This window comes from Gorilla gorilla, chromosome 13 (genome assembly GCF_029281585.2).
Source record: "Gorilla gorilla gorilla isolate KB3781 chromosome 13, NHGRI_mGorGor1-v2.1_pri, whole genome shotgun sequence".
Taxonomy (NCBI): domain Eukaryota; kingdom Metazoa; phylum Chordata; class Mammalia; order Primates; family Hominidae; genus Gorilla; species Gorilla gorilla.
In genome coordinates, this window is record NC_073237.2 from 121,390,986 (window position 1) to 121,414,945 (window position 23,960).

Genomic DNA, 23,960 nt, shown 5'->3' on the forward strand with positions numbered 1-23,960 from the left:
ACTTTACTTACTCTATGTTTCTTCTGAACAATAAATGACATGTTGACATGTTGTCAACGTCAACATAAGTGGTGACAGTATCAAGTTTTGTCCAGTGGGAAATATGAATGTAAAATTGAAGGCTTTTTATGAAGTTTTTTTTTTTTTTTTTTTGAGACGGAGTCTCACTTTGTCACCCAGGCTGAGTGCAGTGGCGCCATCTTGGCTCACTGCAACCTCCGCCTCCCCGGTTCAAGCGATTCTCATGCCTCAGCCTCCTGAGTAGCTCGGACTACAGGCGCGTGCCACCACGCCCGGCTAATTTTTTGTATTTTTAGTAGAGACGGGGTTTCACCATGTTAACCAGGATGGTCTCGATCTCCTGACCTCATGATCCGCCTGCCTTGGCTTCCCAAAGTGCTGGGATTATAGGTGTGAGCCACTGTACCCGGCCATTTTTTTTAAGCTATTAACAAACTTCTGGACTCCAGAATTCTAGCCTTGTCCAACCTGCTAGGCTCCCTACTTACAAGACACTGACTCTTTAACTATACATTTGCCTAGGAAACTCTGTTCTTCCAGGTGGCTCACCGTAACATCTCCACAAAACCTCTTGGGTATTCAGAATCTTCACCTTCTCCATATCCAACCAGGTTCAGCTTTGGCCATTTGCAACAGAATTGGGGTGCGCAGCTCCTAGGAGGAGTGGCTGTATGTAATATCTCCTCTCCTAGGTAGGATGGACCCATGGAATGAGATGTTCTGGGAGTGGTCTATGCTTAGTGACAGACACTAACCTTGAGGTTGCTGGAACAAACTACTTATTCCTCCTGGTCTCGACATAATCCTTAGCTGTCAAGACAGTGCAGAGAGAACTTGTTCCTTTTGAGGAGTGAAGATTTTTGCTTTTTAAATGAACTGTGAAATTGTGGAATACTTCCTTACTTGGTTTTCTCTCCTGGCTCTTGATTTTAGCAGCTGTTGCTGATTGCAATCTTGACTAGCACTCTTACCCTGTGTAAACTAAGAAACAACCTACAAACTGAACAAAGCCCCTCCTAACTACACACAGCAAGGTCAAGGTTTTGCACACCAGATTGTCCTTTGATTCTAATTTACTGGCACAAAGCAAGAGTTTTTGTCATCCTGATTCCAAATAATCCTACTTCTAAATAATATGCTCTGATCTAGAAAACTGCACAGGAAAACAATTCAAATTTGATGTTTGTTATTAAGGCATAAAATTATGGCAATAAATCAAACTGTTGGGTATTAAGATTAAAGCCAATTTCCCTTTTGTCAAATTAGAAAATGCAGAAAAGTAAATTATACAAGGTGTTTTGCTATTACTTAAAATAGTTCTCTGCTTATATGTATTTTTAATGCCGATAAAATGTTACACAGCTCTTTCGCATTTTTTAAGATATAATTTATCTCGCCAAGAATTTTTTTAAAAATTAGAGTTGGAGGAAATATATCTGTAGTGAAAATATGTGAAGCAAACTATAGGACAACCTAAGGGAAAAGTAACTGATGGAACTTCTGATGTAAGGGGATGACAAAAAGATATGAAAAATGTACACTCCAGCATCTACACCCCTTACATGTGCCATGCAAACGCCCCTAGACAAGTCTGAACAAGACATGCAAGGAAATTAAGGAGATTTACAAGAGTGGGGCTTTCCCCAAAATGTCACTGTTTAGTTGGAAAGCTTACAACAGTCAACCACAAAGTGTTCTTGAGAAAAACATGTCAAAACTGTTTTCTTCTATTGCTAAGAGAATATAATCTTTTCACCATATAAAAACTGTGAGTTGTGTTGCTGGGGTAGAGAGAATATTCAGACCTTCTGTGCCTGAACTTTCTCATCCAACAGTTCCCAGAACACTAACAAGAAAGATTCTCCAGAAGATCTCTGATTTCTTCCACAACTCCATACTCATCTGGAAGTAATCAAATCACAATCCAGGCTGGGTGTGGTGGCTCACGCCTGTAATCCCAGCACTTTGGGAGGCCAAGGCGGGTGGATCACTTGAGGTCAAGAGTTGAAGACCAGCCTGGCCAACATGGTGAAACCCCATCTCTACTAAAAAATACAAAAAAATTAGCCGGGGGTGGTGACACAAGCCTGTAATCCCAGCTACTTGGGATGCTGAAGCAGGATAATTGCTTGAACCCAGGAAGTAGAGGTGGAGGTTGCAGTGAGTTGAGATCGCACCACTGCACTCCAGCCTGGGCGACAGAGCGAGACTCCACCTCCAAAAAAAAAAGAGAGAGAAAATTCAAACAGCATTAACAGACTATTCCCTGGTCCTACATGACAGTTGTCACCAGGCTTTTGAAGAGATATGAATTAAGATTACACAGGCTAAAGAATAAATGTTATTAGCTAAGCCTTGTTTTGGAGTCATTTCTTTTCTATTAAATCTGTGTGAAGCCAATCTCTTGTAAAACAATAACCCAACCCTCCTTTGGCATTGTGACATCTGTTAAACATCTTTGATATTTATTGCTTAGGTAACATAAACTTCTCTATGCTTTCGAAGGTCTACTACATAGCAGGCACTCAGTAAAGCCTGGTAAATGAGTACACGTTATAAAAATGTATGCTTTTCCACACAATTTCTACGAAGACTAAAGACTGAATGTTTTATCCTCATCTTTCTAAAAACATAGCAGATACATACCTGTCCTCTTTATTGACTTGAGAATAATATGATCTCTGTCTGATTGCAGAATAGAAGGAAAAAGCCTCATTCAGATAGCTGGTTTCAGATGTGCGTAAGCTATGAGAAAAAATATATTTTTAAATATGACAGTGTCAGAGACTCTTCACCATGGTAAATACTTGTTCTATATACCGCTGTATTCCTCTGTGGCACGGGGTGCGGGGGTGGGAATGACTGTCCTAAATTTGAATCGGCAAGACAATAATCATATCACCCTTAAAATGTATAAAAAATAATAATGAAATTTTTTGAAAAACCTCCTCGCTGCATCCAAGCCTTTTTTGATGCCAACCCATATTACACATTATCCTCATTCTTTGAAGGGACTCTCCAAACAGCATTCCATCCAGTGAAATCCTCTCCCAGGACTAGGCCACTTCCTCAAATCCATACAGTCCTTTGGCCCATTTCTTTAATTTCTGTCCTCACAGAACTGAGGAATGCACTAATCCATACGAATCTCCAGGGGATGTTAATGAATTATGTTTTACAAGGGACTTTTTAAGAAAACATTTCTACCTGAGAAAACACTTCTAGTTTTACAAGGGACTTTTTAAGAAAATATTCTACCCAAGAGAGTGATTTTAGTGGTGGGAATTTGGAGCGGTATGCCAAAATGTAGGAAATGGAAGAAGTTTTATTGCCTTTTCTTTTTTTTTTTTCTAATTTTTTATTTTTTGAGACAGAGTTTCACTCCTGTTGCCCAGGCTGGAGTGCCAATGGCATGATCTCGGCTCACTGCAACCTCTGCCTCCCAGGTTCAAGCAATTTTCCTCCCTCAGCCTCCCAAGGAGCTGGGATTACAGGCACCTGCCACCACACTTGGCTAATTTTTTTGTCTTTTTAGTAGAGGCGGGGTTTCACTAGGCTGGTCTCAAACTCCTGACCTCAGGTGATCCACCTGCCTTGGCCTCCCAAAGTCCTAGGATTACAGGCGTGAGCCACCACGCCCAGCCATTTTATTGCCTTTTAGATTACAAATGGTCCAAGCCTTTTTTATTGTATATCTGATTATCACTTCAGGATGATGACATTTAGATTCCTAAAAGGACCCTTCTTGTTTTCTGAACTCAGGGATGGGACTATATAGATGTTAGTGCTCTAAGGATATAATAAAAAATATCTTTCAAACATATCCTGCAAGTATGAGTTTTTTAAAGTATCCTTCTGAAAACCATTCATTCACACATACAAGTTATAATATAATGCTACACATTATTAAGACAAGTGAAGCTGCAAGAACAATAAATCCTTTAGTATTAATTGTTTATCTAAAACCAAGATCAAATTTTTAAGTTATAAATGAGTCTGACCAAATGAAGTGTTTGGGAGGCAAGCCTTTAAAACAAATAGTACTTTGACTATGGAAGGTTATTGCACAACATTGTCTTGATCAATCTGGTCCGAACTACTAGAGTTTCATTTGTAACTCACGATTTTCATGCCTAGCAATGAGTATACTATGTATGTATACTTCTGCATGCTGTGTTTTAATCAGACAACACTTTACTCTTTCCATGTGTAATTTACTTACTAATAATGATAGTATAGCTGCCCAATCTTGGAAGCAATTTCTCCTATTTGCCAGCGCTTCAAGCCATACCGATTATCCAAGACTTGTCTGTTTTATATAGGATACAAGAAAATAGAAATGAATCTATAAATTCCAAAACTAATCAAATCTGTAAATTCAATAGGATAAAATACCATCCAATTCAGCAAAGCTAATGAATTTTTCATTAGATTTCAATGTAGTCATTCCATTAAATTTAAAAAGCATTTATTAAATGTCTATTTATAAGTTGAAATATAAAAAGAAACTACTTTGGCCAATAAACATGCATTTTAGAATGAAACCATAAATCATCCTACCTATGCTCTAGCTGATCTGAACCATTCCACATATAATATTGTCTTTAAAAATCGGACAAGAACATTACTCTTTTTTTTCCTTTTTTGAGACAGAGTGTGGCTCTGTTGCCCAGGCTGGAGTACAGTGGCATGATCTGGGCTCACTGCAACCTCCGCCTCTCGGGTTCCAGCAATTCTGCTGCCTCAGTCTCCTGAATAGCTGGGATTACAGGTGTGCACCACCATGCCTGACTAATTTTTATATTTTTAGTAGAGACAGGGTTTCACCATGTTAGCCAGGCTGGTCTTGAACTCCTAACCTCAAGTTATCCACCCACCTCAGACTCCTAAAGTGCTGGGATTACAGACAGGAGCCACTGCACCCAGCCTTATTTTATTATTTATTTTTATTTATTTATTTACTTTTTTGAGACAGGGTCTCTCTCTGTTGCCCAAGCTGGAGTGTAGTGATGCAATCTCTGCTCACTGCAACCTCCCCCACTTCAGGGTTCAAGCGATTCTCGTGCCACAGCCTCCTAAGTAGCTGGGATTACAGCTGAGCACCACCACACCTGGCTAATTTTTGTGTATTTTGTAGAGATAGGGTTTAGCCATGCTGCCAAGGCTGGTCTCAAACTCCTGAGCTCAAGCAATCCTCCCACCTTGGCCTCCCAAAGTGCTGGGATTACAGGCATGAGCCACCATGCCTGGCCATACATTTTAAAATCTTAAATAAATAGGAAAGAAATAAATTTGTTTTCATTTGGGTTATAAACATGAAATATGTTATTTTAAAAGCACCAAGATTTACCTTTGCTTTGTTGGTGAAAAAAAAGAAAAAGCACCAAGACAAAAAGCACTGAAGTAGTGAAGATAAAAACTGTGACTAATACAAAACAGGCCTTCACCCTCCTTTAACTATAAAATTCATTTACCGATGCTGCTGCTGGAACTTCCAGAGTTTGGTGTAAACATCAAAAGTTCTTCCAAAATAGGACTGCCACTGCTTCTGTCCATATTGTGGCAAATCTCTGTAATAGTAAATGAGTATGTATTAATATTAAACTTCTTATGCTATTTGGAAATTATGTCTTGTGATGGTACAAACCAGACAGATGAAAAATGCTTGCATTCAGGCTTTCTTTTTTAAAAAAGTTACACTTTTTGGAGCAGAAATAATTCTATAACTAGGGTCCAGGACATGCTCTTTTCCTATTCTCCTCCCTACTTCTCTGACAGGTCGTTCTTAGTGTTCTTTGCAGATGCTTCTCCCATGAGGTTTCTGGTCCTCTCTTCCCTCTCCCTCGGTGATCTTATTCACACTCACTTATATACTGACAATTTCCGAATGTTTATCTTCAGCTAAGAACTCAGCTGAATGTTTGAAAAACACTGCTTTAGAAAATATACCTAGAAATCGATATGTAGATGGTATTACTGTTCTGCACTATTCTATCCTCTCCCTATAAGATAAATATACATCCCTGTCCTTGAACCTGGTGACTTATAGTACAGTCTTTGAGAGGCAAATACTCCCTACCATACAAACATTGGGCCTGGCCGTATTAACTTCCTTTGGCCAATGAAATATAATTGTAAGTTATTTATATCATATCTTAGGAGAAGATTAAGAGCACTGAGTGTTTCAGCATTTTCAATTTTCCCTCTGACCTAAGACAAAAATAGGGCTGTTCTTCAGCCTGGAACACTGAGTAAGACACATTTAACAGTGCCCCAAAACCACAGACAACTTGTAGCTAACATGGGAGCTAGAAACACATCTTTACTGTAGGAAGGCACTACAATTTGAGGGTTGTTACAGCAGCCTTACTTTGGAAAAGCTAGTCCAGAAACTGGTAATAGGAGTACGTTATTGCCATAACAAACATGTAACATACGTGACACCTGCAATTGCGACTGAGTAGCAAGTAACTGTTACTGAAGGCTGGAAACAATGATGACCTATATAATGCAATGGTAACACTGCATTTGCCTGAGAAAACTGAGAGCAGATAATACGATTAATGAACTTGTTGATTTATACAAAGAGGTTGGGAAACAGTATGTTGCTAGCCCTGGATGCTATTAGCTACACTTATAATACAACGAGAAAAAGATGAACTCAGAAAAGAATTAGCTGCAAGCGGAGTTGAAAAGAAAAAGAGAAAATCCACAAATTCAAGAACTTACAAGATTGAAAGATACAACAATTACTAATGCATAACTGTAAAATATATAATTGAGAAATGCTATCCATAAATGCCAATTAAAATTCAGCCTCATCTTCGAGGGCAAAACTTCTTCATTAAAGTCTGTGAATAGATGGAGATGGCCCCAAGTACCTTTTTTCAGTGGGACAAAACAGATTTGGGAAAGGAATTTAAGAAGTTGGCTGTCTTGTAGAAACCTTATAAACTCAAGGTATCTCTAATAAAGTCTAGAAGACAGTCGTGTCTCAAAGAATTTAGGGTATGGCTACTGGTACATGGAGCTAACTTGAATCAAATTATAAAGAGTCAACTACATTTCACAAGATTTGTACTATTGAGGTCACTTTTTTTTTTTTGAGACGGAGTCGCGCTCTTGCCGCCCAGGCTGGAGTGCAGTGGCGTGATCTTGGCTCACTGCAAGCTCCTCCTCCCAGGTTCATGCCATTCTCCTGCCTCAGCCTCCCAAGTAACTGGGGCTACAGGTGCCTGCCACCACGCCCGGCTAATTTTTTGTATTTTTAGTAGAGACAGGGTTTCACTGTGGTCTCGATCTCCTGATCTCCTGATCCACCTGCCTCAGCCTACCAAAGTGCTGGGATTACAGGCATAAGCCACCACGCCCGGCCACTTTTTTAAAAAAATAAAGGAGCAATAAATTCATTGAATTTAGTGGTAAATGAATAAATCTAGAGATCAATTTGGGGAATTCGTATTTTTTCTAATTTTGTCAACAGCATTTCTTTCCACTTATGGTACAAACATTGTCATTAAATACATTTATAACTCTTTCCATAAAGGTCCTATATTTCCTGGTTCATATTACTGTAAGGTCTCATATTTTCATTGTTTTTGTGAAAGGTATCTCTATTTTTTAAGTTATATCTTTTAATTTTTTTATGATGGAAAATTTCAAACATACACAAAAGTAGAGAGAACAGTACAATGACCCCTAGGTACCATCAGCAGATTCACAGCTTATCAATTTAGAGCCAGTCTCTTCTATTTAGGGTTGCCAGATAAAATACATGTTTTTGTTTCTGGGCCCCCTACTCCTTTCTCTATCTGTCTACCTTTGTTGTGCTAGTTCAACTCTGTCTCAATCAGTACCCCTATGACCACCATTAGCACTATTTTCAATTAAGAAAAGAAGTACAGGCTATATTTATATTGATCCCTATAACTAAAATGCCTATAGAAATATTTAAAACAGAGAAAACACTCAAATGTTTAATAGTAAAATGAATATATATATATATATATTTTTTTTTTGAGATGGAGTCTCTATCTGTCACCAGGCTGGAGTGCAGTGGCGCGATCTCGGCTCACTGCAACCTCCACCTCCCGGGTTCAAGTGATTCTCCCGCCTCAGCTTTCTGAGTAGCTGGGACTGCAAGCACACGACACCACGCCTGGCTAATTTTTGTATTTTTAGTACAGACGGGGTTTCGCCATGTTGGTCAGGGTGGTCCCGAACTCCTGACCTCAGGTGATCCACCCGCCTCGGCCTCCTAAAGTGCTGGGATTACAGGTGTGAGCCACCATGCCCGGCCTCTGGTTAGCTTTCCTTTTGCACCATTGGGATATCTTGCTATTGGTGTCACCCACCTCGCTGTTAGGCAAGGTATATTGTGAAGACACTCAATGGAAGGAGAAAACCTGATTACTAATATTATGCTTTTTTTTTTTGAGATGGAGTCTCACTCTGTTGCCCAGGCTGGAGCGCAGTGGCGCGACCTCAGCTCACTTCAACCTCCGCCTCCTGGGTTCAAGTGATTCTCCTACCTCAGCCTCCAAAGTAGCTGGGATTACAGGCGCCCGTCACCATGCCCGATTAATTTTTGTATTTTTTTAAGTAGAGAAGGGGTTTCCCCATGTTGGCCAGGCTGGTCTTGAACTCCTGACCTCAGGTGATCCACCCACCTTGGCCTCCTAAAGTACTGGGATTACAGGCATGAGCCACTGCGCCCAGCCTACTAATATTATTCTATCAAGTGCTAAGAATTATGAAGGCCATATAAAGTAATGTGAAAAGTGATCTCTTCAATTAATAGGATTATTGGTTGTAATAGACAGAAAATATGATCACATATGTAGAAAAAACTGCAAATAAGTACTAAATTACATGACACTGAATAAAAGTAATAAGGAGTTTAGAAAAGGGACACATTGGCTACTCAGGAGGCTGAGGCGGAAAGATTGCTTGAGACCAGGGGTTTAAGTTCAGCCTGGGCAACACAGCAAGACTCCATCTCCAAAAAAAAAAATCAATTAATTAAAATGAAAAATGTTTAAGGTACATATTGGAAGGCTTGACTAGCCAGGAAATGCTTCACAAAGAGAAAGATTTGGATAGGCAAAAGAGAAAGAAGAGATTAAGAGATTATCAGACAGAGATACATAAAATATATAAGAGAAGCAACGACAATTGTAAGTTAATAACACTTTGTAGCACAAGTAGGAAAACAGCCTGAATTAAATAAATGATGTATTATGGGAACTAGTAGAAAATAAGGTATAATAACAACAACAACAACAACAACAAAAGGTACAACAGGTAGGCTGGAGTCAGTTTATACAGTTCAAGAGCATAAAGTCTTTCTGGTCTTTCTATGTAGGTTTATTTCCTGCATTTAAAAAGTAAAGATAATAACTGCTAATGGGTACAGGGTTCTTTTGGGGATAATGAATGTTCTAAAATTGACTGTAGTGATGGGTGCACATAACCTGTGAGGATACTAAAAACCACTGAGTTGTACACTTCCAAAAGGTAACTTGTAAGATATCTGAATATCCCAATAAAGATGTTCTTTTTAAAAAGAGTAATATAAATAAAAAAGCAATACATGATGGACTGAGCATATAATTTTGTCTTCTCTTTCGAGGCTCCATACAGAAATAAAAAGAGAGGGAGGCAATCAGTAGATGAGACATTTCAAGAAACTTCTGAAAGAACATTTGATGAAGAAATATCATTATTATATGAAGAAATATCAATATTATTACTTCCCACCAATCAAAATCCTGGCGGGAAATAGACGACACACAAGTGGGTCACTGGGAAGAGTTTGACAAAGAGGCTACAAAGATGTGAACAGAGTCAAGGGAAACCAACAAGGAACACTTTAAGGACCTGTGGCTAAGTTACTATCCCTTAGGCCTGGTGCAGCAGAGGGAGGGGGCAGTTCCCAAAACTTAAGGGAGGGAGCTGGCAAAATACACATCTGTGCTCACTCTACTCCTGCCCTCCAACCTCCTGCTGACCCTTTCCATTGGTGTAGCCCAGCTGGAAGACAGAGGGCAAAGATATCAGTTGGAGCAGCCTATAAATGTTAGTCTCCCAGGGTAGGAGAAGAGGCAAAAGGTAAGATCTGGAAGGGCAAACTGAAAATGTCCAGCCTAGTGCCTTCCATATAACAGAATGAAGAAAGCTGGAACCTAGAAAACATGAGAAAAGAACTACATGTGAAAGGACTCAACCCAGAGAGGTTACAAAAGAAAAACAGGGCAGGGTACAGCAGTTCATGTCTGTAGTCCCAGCACTTTGGGAGGCCTAGGCAGGTAGACAGCTCGAGCCCAGGAGTTCAAGACCAGCCTGGACAACATGGCAAAACACAGTCTCTACAAACAAAAATAAAAAATAAAAAATAAAATTGCCAGGCGTAGTGGCACACACCTGTAGTCCCAGCTATTCAGGAGGCTGAGATGGGAGGATTCATTGAGCCCGAAGATCAAGTCTGCAGTGAGCTGTGATCATGCCACTGTACTCTAGCATGGGCAACATAGCAAGACCCTGTCTCAAAACAAACAAACCCAAAAAACAAATAGTGTAAAAAAGAGTGATCCATTTGAGTGTGAACTTAAGGATGAATTCATTTGAGATATACACTGGAACTATAGAGAAGGAAAGATCATTTCTCAACTCCTGGCTTTGCTATGTATAATATTTACATAGTTATATGTCAAAATGTTGTTTATTATCTGTTTTCAACTTTTAGAATCCATGTATAGATCAAACACAAAATATTTAACTATGATTATAGAATGGTAAATACATTTTATGTTCTGTGAAATAAAAACATGAAGCTATAACTGACCAAAACTAAGCATGAGAAAAGAAGAGAGGCTGGGTGTGGTGGCTCAATGCTTGCAATCCCAGCACTTTGGCAGGCTGAGATGGGAGGACTGCTTGAACCCAGAAGTTCAAGACCAGCCAGGGCAACAAAGTGAGATCCCTGTCTCTAGCAAAAATGAAACAATTAGCCAGGTGTGGTGGCATGCACCTGTGGTCCCAGCTACTCAGAGTCTGAGGAAGGAGAATCGTTAGAGTCCAGGAGGTCGGGGCTGCAGTGAGCTGTGATCATACCACTGCGCTCCAGCCTGGGCAACAGACTGAGACTCTATCTTAAAAAAAGAAAAAAAGAAAGAAACAAAGAAACAAAGAAAACATAGAAAAGATGATGGAACTAGTGGGAATGAAAATTTACCTTACAAAATGGAATCAAAGGGATACCATCAATATGGTGTATGGATGGGTTAAAGGACTGGGTTTTGAAGTCAGACTGGCTTGGTACCACTAATTGTCTACACAATGTTATACAGAGTAAACTTTATGCCTTAGTTCCTCATTTATAAAATGGAGATAATAATAATAGAGCCTAGACCATAGGTTTGATGACAAGAGTTACTGAGTTAATACAGGTAACGACCTAAGAATATACAGCACCTAGTGAAAACACAAAAAAGTTAGATAATACTATCATCTATGATCAGCATTTAAAACGTGTGCTGCCAGTAGTTGACAATATGATTAATAAAATGAATAACGGGCCAGGCACAGTGACTCAGGCCTGCAATCCTAGCACTTTGGGAGGCCAAGGCAGGAGGATCATTTGAGGCTAGGAGTTCGAGACCAGCATGGGCAACGAAGTGAGACCTTGTCTCTACAAAAAAATTTAAAAATTAGCCAACCAGCAGCCCTCGGGGCTGCTCTGCCTACAGAGTAGCCATTCTTTTCTTTCTTTACTTCTCTAATAAACTTGTTTTTACTTTAAAAAGAAATTAGCCAGGGGCATGCTTGTAGTCCCAGCTACTATGGGGGCTGAGGCGGGATGACTGCTTCAGCCCAGGAGGTTGAGGCTGCAATAAGCCATCATTGCACCACTGCACTCCAGCCTGGGCAACAAAGGGAGCCCCTGTCTTAAAAATAAATAAATAAAATAAAATGAATAATGGGAAAACCAAGAAGAGTGGTAACGTAAATTCAGAGGGTATGGTGGGGATTAGACAGTATGTGTGGATTACTTGAAAGAGGCCTGGCACAAAGTAAGCACTAATAAATGTTAGTTGCTATTAGTATTCTTATTCCTGCTACTATTTCTATGGGGCAGGGAAAAGAGTAGCTTTTGGGTAAATGAAATCTTCATTTATTGTGGCAGGATATCAAAAGAGAATGTATAAATTAATAAACCAAGAAAGAGTGATAAAAGTATATTTGAGAAATGAAAGTAAACGCCAGGAAAACTAAAATCAGAAAGAGTCAAAAGTGATTGCCTCTGAAAAATGAGGACTCCAGGTGAGAGGGATGTTTTAGCCAATACTACTTCATAGTGTAAGCCCTTTTATATTATTTCACCTTGTAAAACTCATGTTTTTTTAATTATGAGTTATATTTTAATTCATTTTTTGAATTGGTAATTTATATACATAGTATAAAATTCAAAGAGCACAAAAGGTATGTATAGAGTAAGTCTCCTCCACTTCTATTCCAAATAACCTAGGTCTTCATTGTGAAGACCTTTATTTACTTACAAGCATATAACTGTGCATGTATGCATATAAATATGCTGTTTTGAAAAAGAAGTTTTAAATAAATACATTAAGAAAAAAGTAGCCGGGCATGATGGCTCATGCCTGTAGTCCCAACACTTGGGGAGGCTAAGGCGGGAAGAGCACTTGAACCCAGAAGTTCAAGACCACACTGGGAAACATGGAGAGACCTTATCTCTTCAAAATATTTTTTAAAAAATTATCCAGGCAGGCCAGGTGCAGTGGCTCATGCCTGTAATCCCAGCACTTTGGGAGGCCGAGGCAGGCTGATCACCTGAGGTCAGGAGTTCGAGACCATCCTGGCCAACATGGTGAAACGCTGTCTCTACTAAAGAGACAAAAATTAGCCAGAAGTGGTGGCAGGCGCCCATAATCCCAGCTACTTGGGAGGCTGAGGCAGGAGAATTGCTTGAAACTGGGAGGCAAAAGTTGCAGTGAGCTAAGACTGCACCACTGCACTCCGGGCCTGGGCAACAACAGCAAAACTTTGTCCATTAAAAAAAAAAAAAAAAAAAAAAATTAGCCAGGCCTGGTAGGACTACATGCCTATGGTCACAGCTCCCCGGGAGGCTGAAGGGAGAGTATCATTTGAGCCAAGGAGGTCAAGACCAGCCTGGGCAATGTAGTAAGACTCCATCCCTACAAAAAAAAAAAGAAAAGAAAAGAAAAGAAAGAAGAAAAAAAAGTACAAGATGAAAAAGAACAATCCCATGACCTAACCAATTCCATTTAATATTTTAGTGTATTTCTTGCCAGACTGTTTCCTGGTCATATTTGTTTTGTCACCTTACATAAGGAAATTGTATTTCTGTTTTATTGGCTGTCTAAGACTATTAGTGATCTGAAAGGGTTTTATAGAAGAATTTCTTGGCCAGGTACAGTGGCTCAAGCCTGTAATATCAGCACTTTGGGAGGCCAAGGCGGGCGGATCATTTGAGGTCAGGAGTTTGAGACCAGCCTGACCAACATGGTGAAAACCCGTCTCTACTAAACATACAAAACATTAGCTGGGTCTGGTGGCGAACACCTATAATCCCAGCTACTTGGGAGGCTGAGGCAGGAGAATTGCTTGAACCTGGGAAGCGGAGGTTGCAGTGAGCTGAGATTGTGCCACTGCACTCCAGCCTGGGCGACGGGAGTGAAACTCCATCTCAGGAAAAAAAAAAAAAGAATTACTTGTGCCCATTTTTGGGGCCATCAAAATAAGAAATAACAGGTCAGTGCAGTGGCTCATGCCTGTAATCCCAGCACTTTGAGGGGCCAAGGCGGACAGATCACTTGAGCCCGGAGTTCGAGACCAGCCTGGGCAACATGGCAAAACCCTGTCTCTACAAAAAAATACACAAATTAGCCAGACATGGTGGCACAGGTCTGTAGTGCTAGCTACTCGGGGAGCTGAGGTGGGAGGATCAATTGAGCCCAGGAGGTCAAAGCTGCAGTGAGCCAAGATTGCGCCACTACAGTCCAACAAGACTCTAACTCAAAAAAAGAAAAGAAATAATTCAAATGAAACTGTTTCCTTTTAAAGCATCATTGAGAAAGCCACAAAACAAGGCCTATCAGTGTGGCTAGCTCAACCTGCTATGTTTTGTTAAAATGTTTTTCTTGAGATAAACTGGGTGCAGTGTACATCGGTAGTTCACCAAGCCTGTAATACCATGACATCTAATTTATGATTTCCTTTTGAGCTGCTATTTCTTGGCCAGCAGCTGTGTGTCTCCAAATAATTTTTCCCCCAAACCAGCATGTTTTCTGAATATGTCTTCTTGATCTGCTTACCTAGATGTTTTCCAAATGCTGTGAAATGTTTTTTAAAATTTCATCTTTACTTTTTCCATTACAACTTTTCTGAATTCTCCATCAAAAATATTGGTAATTATTCAGTTGTGTCATCTTCATTCTCTTGACTTCATATTTATCATTTTCTCAGGATACTGAGAGATCATCTCCAGTTCTTCCTGAATATCACTAGCTAAATGTTTTGAAGTATCGGTAGGATCAGTCTGCAGTCACATCACCCTGAGGCGCAGCATCTTGTATAAGTATCAGTTCTACTCTATTGTCTTTGATGTGAATTTTAATCCTGCTACTGCGTTTTTGCTTTCCTGAACATCTTTCTTGCTTTATTTAACCTTAGCCTGTTATCTCCTTATAGTTCTATGCTCTTTCACAGAAGCCATGATCTGTGGCATTTTATTACAGAAGACAATCTTCTGAAAGTTTTTTATACCTGGCCAACTGATCTTTACTCATTGGTTTCATAGCTCTCAGTATGTATACTGTGACAGTGACAATATTTCTTCCCCCTCTTACATTCTGCTTAATTTTTAGAAGTAGCAATCTGGGGCCGGGTGCGGTGGCTCACGCCTGTAATCCCAGCACTTTGGGAGGCCAAGGTGGGCAGGTCACAAGGTCAAGAGAGCAGACCATTCTGGCCAACATGGTGAAACTCCGTCTCTACTAAAAATACAAAAGAATTAGCTAGGCGTGGTGGCATGCATCTGCAGTCCCAGCCACTCGGGAGGCTGAGGCCAGAGAATCGCCTGAATCTGGGAAGTGGAGGCTGCAGTGAATCAAGATCATGCCACTGCACTCCAGCCTGGCAACAGAGCGAGACTCCATCTCAAAAAAAAAAAAAAAAGAAAAAGAAAAAGAAAGAAATAGCAATCTGGGTATCTCATAAAGCAGTAAAAATGCAGAAGGGCAGGTGCTGATTTCACCACTGGAGACTTTATCAATTAACTTTTGCTGCATAACAAGCCACTTCAAAACTTAGAAGCTTAAAACAAAAACCATGTAGTCACTAATCATTTTATGGGTAGGCAATTAGATGTGAGTTCAGTTGGACAGTTCTGCCAGTCTCAGTCAGATCTCACTCAGGCAACTCAGACAGCTAGTGGTCTGTGGCCTCTCTCAAATGTCCAGGACCAGCTTGGGTTTATTTATATAGGGCTTGGTTAAAAGGTTTTAAGACTTGCAAAAGAGAAGACAAGCTCTAATGTGCATTTTTCAAGTATTTGAATTATGTCTGCAACTGTCCCACTGGCCAAAGCAAATCTATTAGCCCAACCCAGAGGCAGTATGACAGGAAACTAGTAGTAAGCATGGATTCAGGGAAGGGACTCATTTTACAAACAATCTATCACAGAGACCTTATGTTTCTTTCCTTTTCAATTATGAAAATAATAAAAGTCTCTAGAAAACAAAAATACTATAAAGTATATTAAAGCAAAAAGTAAAACAATGCTCTCTTGCTTCTCCTTTCAACTTTATTCCCCACAAACAACCACCAATAAGAATGATTTTGGCAGGGGACTGTGGCTCACACCTATAATCCCAGCACTTTGGGAGGCTGAGGTGGGAGGATCACTTGAATCCAGGAGTTCAAGACCAACCTGGGCAACATAGGGAGAGCCCGTCTCTATAAGAAAATACAATAAATTAGCCAAGTGTGGTGGCAGGTGCCTGTGGTCCCAGCTACTTGGGTAGCTGAGGTGGGAGGACTGCTTGAACCCCAGAGGTCAAGGCTGCAGTAAGCCATAATCGTGCCACTGCACTCCAGCCTGGGTGAGTTAGAGTGAGACTCTGTCTCAAGAAACAAACAAAAAAGAATGATTTCTTTCTCTGTGCACATTTAAGTATATACATGAGTTTTTCCATTATTTTACACCAATGGGATAAAACTACATATAATGTCCTGCAACATGTCTATTTAAGAATATATCGGGTTTCTTTAATACATAGAGAATTATATCAATATTTACTGTGTACAAAGTAGTATATAATGAACCAACTTATTTAATCAATATCTTCCTGATGAACATTTATATTCTTTCTACTTTTTCCCTGTTTTGTTTATTTATTTATTTATTTAGAGACAGAGTCTCACTCTGTCGCCCAGGTTGGAGTGCAGTGGCACGATCTTGGCTCACCGCAACCTCTGCCTCCTGGGTTCAAGCGTTCTCCTGCCTCAGCCTCCTGAGTAGATGGGATTACAGGTGCACACCACCATGTCCAATTAATTTTTTTTTTTTTTTTGCATTTTTAATAGAGACGGGGTTTCACCATATTGGCCAGGCTGGTCTTGAACTACTGACCTCAAGTGATCCGCCGTCTTGGCCTCTCAAAGTGCTGGGATTACAGCCACCGCACCCGGTCTCCCTGTTTTAAAAATGCTGTAATAAATATCTTCATACTAATAAATTTGAATAGCTACACAATATGAATGAAAGGTCAATTTCTGTAGGTGGAAGTGAAGAGTGAAAAAAGATCTGCATTTTTGTACCAGATGTTAAGTTAATGGATAAGAAAGCAAAATGTTTTCCTACCTGAAATTTTCAGGCACAATAGCAAGAATTAGCAAGTTTAAAACTGCATTTTAAAAATCCATTTCCATTTTCCTTATAAGCTGAAATTCATTTCAGATTACAGAAATAGGTTAACTGTAGATATTAGTTTCCCACATTTATTGTAAGTTTTCATCTTTTTTATGTCTCCACGGATCTCTAATGAGAGGTTACATCACGAAGACCTAATCAGATGTTTTTAAATGTAAGTTGCTGCTAGAAACTTTCTCTTATGAAGCTGCTGCTGTTAGGAAGATTGTATTATTATGTACAAGCATTTGTCAGCAACACCAACTTTGTGACAACTGACAATTATTGTGTTTCATTAAGGATACTATCTAAAGTCTTTAGGCAATTTTTCAAGTAAGCACTTGCCTGCAAGTTCCTTTGAGTTTCCAAAACTGATAAAATTAATAAATCTCAGTAATACATCCTGTTAAGGGAGAAAACAGAACTAGAAGCCAGTGTTTTATTTCAGGTGTCAAGTAAAAAGGGTTATAAAGGAAGAGGACTTTGTACGCAGGCTAAAAGTACATAAAAAGTGATCTAAAATGCTATACTAGGGCTCCTAACAGTAAGCTGTAATATATAAATATTTTCTGATTTATAGCTATGAACAACATTGGCTAACTTCTATACTATTTTCCTCAAAAGAATTTAGAACATCTACTATTCCAGTCTAAATCAGTTATAAAGACACCAGTTTCTTTTTCAAAATAGGGTTTAAATTTTTTAAAATTTTTCCATAGGAAAACTCCTATGATCATCCTTTTTCTAATGAGACATATCACAGAAGTTAATATACGAACCACTATATGATCAGCATCTAAAATTAACTAAGGTACTCTATAAAGAGTTTCAAAAAAAACTCCTCTACTACTCAGAGCTTGACTCTGATTTTAAACTCTGAATATATCATGTGGTCATTATTACTGTCAGCAAAGATGGGAAATTAATGGTCCATATAATTAAATTAAATAGGGCACTGAATTACCCCATAATTTAACTGACCTTATATTTCACATTTTGCAAAGGCACCTATGTTATGAATTAGCTAATCATATTCTTTTTCCAAGATTTTGGAGGAAAGTAAAAGTATGACACTAATCTCTCTTTATTGAAATCCTCAGTTCTATCAATAGAACTCAGGAGACTATGGTAGGAAGAAATACAGTGCAAATAATTAAACCTGATTATCAGGGATGTTTCAAATATAACGTTGAGATATCAAAACTCAGGAAATCTCTGTAAATTTCCTGTAAATCCCCCATCTTTACTAAACTGAATTAGCTAAGATCATTGATCCCTACGTACACCTAAAATCCAAGTCCAAGGGGCATCTTTCAGTCCTTCTTTATCAGTCCTCTCTATGGCATTACACTGTTCACCACTTTCTCACCATTTTGTAACTCTTTTTTCTGTCCTTACAATCTCTTCCATTAACTTCTCTTTCCTTAGTCCAGTCCCTAAATGCATGGCTTCCACCAGAGTATGTGTGTGTGTGTGTGTGTGTGTGTGTGTGTGTGTATATATATATATATATATATATACACACACACACATACATATACAAAAAGAAACATACATACAGGAAGTTACTTAGGAATCATGGCCAGTAAGCTGTAGAGCTATGATTCAAATTCAAACCTTCTACCTCCTAATCCAATGCTCTTTTCCACCATATGGAATAACCACCTAGATTTTGTACGCAAGTAAAGTTGTTAGTTCTTTTCTGGGACCACATTCTGCTCCCTGGCTTTTTTTTTTTTTTTTTTTTTTTTTTTTTTTTTTTTTTTGACAGAGTCTCACTTCACCCAGGCTGGAGTGCAGTGGCATGATCTTGGCTCACTGCAACCTCCACCTCCCAGGTTCAAGTGTTTCTCATACCTCAGCTTCCTGAGTAGCTGGGATTATGGGCATTTGCCACCATGCCCGGCTAATTGCTTTGTATTTTTAGTAGAGATGAGGTTTCGCCACGTTGGCCAGGCTGGTCTTGAACTCCTGACGTCAAGTGATCCACCTGCCCTGGCTTCCCAAAGTGCTGGGATTACAGGCGTGAGCCACTGTGCCTGGCCTGCTCCCTGGCTCTTAGGATACTGCTGACCTCCAACAAAGCTGTGGTCAAAGGCAAAGGAATAAGCCAACTTCTCTGAATCAGGTTTTCAGTCAAAGAGGACACTGCCCGACTCACACATTCTTGTTTAAACACAGAGGACTATATTACTGGGACATCTTTCTTCCAAACCATGTTTCTGTGTTCATGCGTATACGAGACCAAACTGCATTTGAGACTTCAAAGCCCAATTGAGCATTTCCTTGTTTAGCACCAGTATCTGCTTTTACCCATTGGTAGACCCAGTGTTTTTTTGTTGTTCTTTGTTTTTAAAGACACGGTCTCACTCTATTCCTCCAGGCTGGTGTGCAATGACATGATCATAGCTCACTGCAGCCTCAAACTCCTGGGCTCAAGCAATTCTCCTGCCTCAGCCTCCTGAGTGGCTGGGACTACAGGTGCATGGCACCACACTCAGCTAATATTTTTGTTTGAGACAGGGTCTCACTCTGTTGTCCAAGCTGGAGTACAGTGGTGCAATCTCCACTCACTGCAACCTCTCCCTCCCAGGTTCAAGCGATTCTCACGCCTTAGCCTCTCAAGTAGCTGGGATTATGATGGTGGTGGCAGCCCATCTGAAGCAGCTGCTGCAGGGATGCCGACTGCAGTGGGGAAGTTGTGGCCAGGGCTGCATGCTCCACAGAATGGGTGGAGGCCAGGAACAGGTGGAAGCCGGGCCACCTACTGAGTTGGAGGGGTGGGAGCCCAGCGCTCCTGGGCGCAGCTGCAGCTACCCAGCTGCAGCTTTGGACCCATGCTTCCCTGTGTTCTCAGGGTCTTAAGAAGCTCCCTGCCCCCACATGCTTGAAAGTACCTGCTCCTGCTCCCTGGCCTCTCCCAGCTCCTGGCACCCACTCTGGGGTGGAGCAAAGTTGTGGCCAAGCCTGGGACCTGTCACAACTGACTGGGTGTGCTCATGACGGCACTGACTCACAAGCCCCCTGCTGCCTCAGCCCCCTCCAGACTTTGGGTACTGACGAGCATGGGAGGCAGGCCTGGGGGGATAAGGCTGCCAGTTCTGGTTGAAGTCCATGGCCCAGAGTGAGAACTCGAGGTGCTTTTTCCAGGCCCATCCGTGGCCTCCCATGGACCAATCAGCACACACTTCCACCATTCAGAGCACAAAATAACCCCAGACAGCCAGACTCATACCCTCTGTGGGATGACATGCCTACAGAAAGGAGCTACCCACTCCTTTCTGCTGAGAGCTGGACACTTGCTGGGATGATCCACCTGCAGGAAGGAGCAACTACTATAGGTCTCCTCTCTGCTAAGAGCTGGACACTTGCCTGGACAAACTGCTTGCAGAAAGGAGCTACCTACTAGGGGTCTCCTGAGAGCTGTTCTGTCACTGAATGAAGCTCCTCTCCACCTTGTTCACCCTCCAGTTGTCCACATACCTCATTCTTCCTGGGCGCAGGACAAGAACTCAGGACCTGGCAAATTCTGGTACTCAAAAAATGGTAACACAAACAGGGCTGAAACATGCCCCCTTGCTCGCCACGTTGTAGGCAATGAGAAGGAAAGAGCTGAGGCCCTTTGGGAGTTCAGACCTATGGGCTCCCTGAGCCAGGGTTGTGACATCCTCTTTGGGGCTTGTGGTTCCTGGCATCTCCAAGCTTCTGGGCACCACCACCATGTTCCCCTCGTCCAGACGTGGGTGCCTGCAGTGGAAGCTGCTTGAGGCACATCTAATCCAGCTGCAACCTTGCATGGCGCCAGTGCCTGGAGATGCCTGCCCCACCACGGCAGCTAGCTTGCTTGGCTGTGCACAGTGGCCAGACCCCATGCTCATTCGCTAACACACCCCTCACTGCTCCATACCTGGCCTACCCTGGCAGGTGTGGGATCTGGGCCAGTAGCATAAGTCAAGCACAACCTGCCAGGCTGAGTAGCGGGAACATGCCCAGTGAGCCCAAGCAAAACTCGGGCAAAGGTGCCACTAGCCACAGAGGTTTCTGGCTGGAAAAATAACACCCTAAGGATCCTGTGACATTTTTAGACATGCACCACCATGCCTGGCTAATTTTTGTGTTTTTAGTAGAGATGGGGTTTCGCCATGTTGGCCAGGATGATCTCAAACTCCTGGCCTCAAGTGATCTGCCTACCTCAGCCTCCCAAAGTGCTGGGATTATAGGCATGAGCCACTGCACCTGGCCAGGTAATTTTTAAAATTTTCTATAGAGATGAGGTCTCACTGTGTTGCTCAGGCTGGTCTTGAACTCCTGGCTTCAAGCAATCCTCTCACCTCAACCTCTTGAGCAGCTGGACGACAGACATGCACTACCACACCCAGCTATACTTTTTATTTTGTAGACGGGGTCTCACTTTGTTGCCCAGGCTGGTCTTAAATTCCTGAGCTCAGGCAATCCTCTGGCCTTGGCCTCCCAAAGTGCTGGAATTACAGGCATGAGTCGCTGTGCCTGGCCTGCCTCTATTCCTAGAGTCAAACATTCGTCTGTGTTTGGAATCCTTACTCCTAAATTGAGGAAAAACTTCTCAGAAGTAGCACTTCTCAAATTATAATCTATCACATTAACATAGGCTATGACTTTAACTGGCAAAGCTTTGTTTTTCTCATCTGTAGAACCAAAATAATAGACACTAATGACATTGTTTTGAGGATTTAATGAATTCTTCAGGGTTCTTAACATATCTTTTTAATATTCTCTCTATACCCCTCCTGAAGAATCTTAAAAACTAACCACTATTGAATGTGGTTAAAAGTGAACACTTTTACACTGCTGGTGGGAATGTAAACTAGTACAACCACTATGGAAAACAGTGTGGAGATTCCTTAAATGACTAAAAGTAAAACTACCATTTGATCCAGCAATCCCACTACTGGGTATCTACCCAGAGGAAAAGAAGTCATTTATATAAAAAAGATACCTGCACACACATGGTTATAACGGCACAATTTGCAATTGTAAAAATATGGAACCAGCCCAAGTGCCCATCAATCAACAAGTGGATAAAGAAATTGTGAGATATATATATATATATATATATGCACACACACATATATATACATATATACACATATATACACACACACATATATATATATTTCATTCCTTTTATGGCCTATCTCATACACACACACACACACACACACACACATATATATATGTGTGTGTATATATATATATGAGATAGGCCATAAAAGGAATGAAATAATGGCATTTGCAGCAACCTGGAAGGAATTGGAGACCATTATTCTAAGTTAAGTAACTCACGAATGGAAAACCAAACATCATGTGTTCTCAGTCATAGGTGGAAGCTAAGGTATGAGGATACAAAGACATAAGAATGACACATGGACTTTTGGGACTCTCATGAAAGGGTAGGAGGGGCGTGAGGAACAAGACTACACATTGGGTACAGTGTATACTGCTTGGGTGATGGGTGCATCAAAATCTCACAAATCACCACTAAAGAACTTATTCATGTAACCAAACACACCTGTTCCCCAAAAAACTACTGAAATTTAAAAAAAAAAAAAAAAATAACTACAACTACCTCTCCACTAACCAATTCCCGATCCAGCTTCTACCAGCAACTTTAAAGGGGAAGATGCTCTATGTTTCTAGTAAGACCTGACAAGATCTTAGAGGGAGCTAACATATAAGACCTGGTTATATTGACTTTAATAGAATATATTATATTATAATAGAATATATTCATCTATTTTATTGTTTAATATTTTAGTATAGCATTTAAATAGCTAATTTTCTAGATTCTGGGGAAATGGTGACAGCATAGTATTGAATCTATTCAGATACCTTCCCAACACAGGCAGAACAAACAGATAATAAAGCAAAACCCACTGGTAACATTTCAATAAAACCAAGGGTTATGGGCTGAATTGTTATTCCCAAAACTCGTACATTGAACCTCTAACTTCCAGTATCTCAGAATTTCACTGTATCTGGAGATAGGGCCTTTAAAGAGGTAACTAAAAAGAAGCCTTTAGGGAAGGTTTTAATACAATATGAGTTGCGTCCTTAGAAGAAGACATTAGGACATACAAAGAGGCGCCAGGGCACAAATGCATGCAAAGATGACCATGTGAGGGCACAGGAAGGAGGCATCCATCTGCAATCCAAGGAGAGAGGGCTCAGAACAAACTGAACCTGCTGACACCTTGATCTTGGACTTCCGGCCTCCAGAACTGTGAGAAAATGCATTTCTGTTGTTTAAGCTACTCAGTCTATGGCACCTTGTTATGGCAGCCATAGCAAACTGATACAGTAATATGGTAACCATCAAATCCCAGGTGGTTGGAGACAAATTACCAACAGCCAAAAGACCTGCAAGCTATTAGCATCTATGTTGGAGGAGACAAAGAAAGCAAAACTGGGAACACCTCATGGACCAGTGAAGAAGACAACCCCAAAATAGCCAATATGGATTCATGAGAAAGCACAGTCAGCCATTATGAGAACAGAAACTAAAACTGGGAGGAATTTTGCCTGAGCAAACAGCCACACATGGCTACTAAGCACTTGAATGTAGTTAATCTTAACTGAAATGTATGTAAGTATAAAATACTCACTGTGTTTCAAAGACTTAGTATAAAAAACAATGTAAAATATCACTAATATTTCTCTAACGATTTATGATGAAGTAGAATATTTTTTATTTATTGGATCAAATATTATTAAAATTAATTTCACTTGTTTCTTTTTAGTTTTTAATGTGGCTAGAAAATTTAAAATAACATTTGTGGCTTATATTAAATTTCTATTAGTCATTGATTTTCTTTTCTTTTTTTTTTTTTGAGATGGAATTTCACTCTTGTTGCCCAGGCTGGAATGCAATGGCATGATCTTGGCTCACTGCAACCTCTGCTGCTCAGGTTCAAGCAATTCTCCTGCCTCAGACTCTCAAGTAGCTGGGACT

At 40.5% G+C, this 23,960-nt stretch overlaps 1 protein-coding gene across 4 annotated transcripts in view; it reads right to left on the reverse strand.

Moving 5' to 3' along the window:
* Nucleotides 1–23,960, reverse strand: part of SCAI (suppressor of cancer cell invasion) — a 201,054-nt gene that overhangs the window by 81,950 nt on the left and 95,144 nt on the right. For all 4 annotated transcript variants that reach the window (XR_008668725.2, XM_031014486.3, XM_031014487.3 and 1 more), the window contains 3 exons: nt 5,496–5,591; nt 4,244–4,330; nt 2,668–2,766 (listed from right to left, as the gene is read on the reverse strand). Coding sequence is in view for 3 of the 4 variants with exons in the window: in XM_031014486.3 (XP_030870346.1) it covers nt 2,668–2,766; nt 4,244–4,330; nt 5,496–5,591 (282 nt within the window). In the remaining variant the exon portion in view is untranslated. The remainder of the gene's footprint in view (nt 1–2,667; nt 2,767–4,243; nt 4,331–5,495; nt 5,592–23,960) is intronic.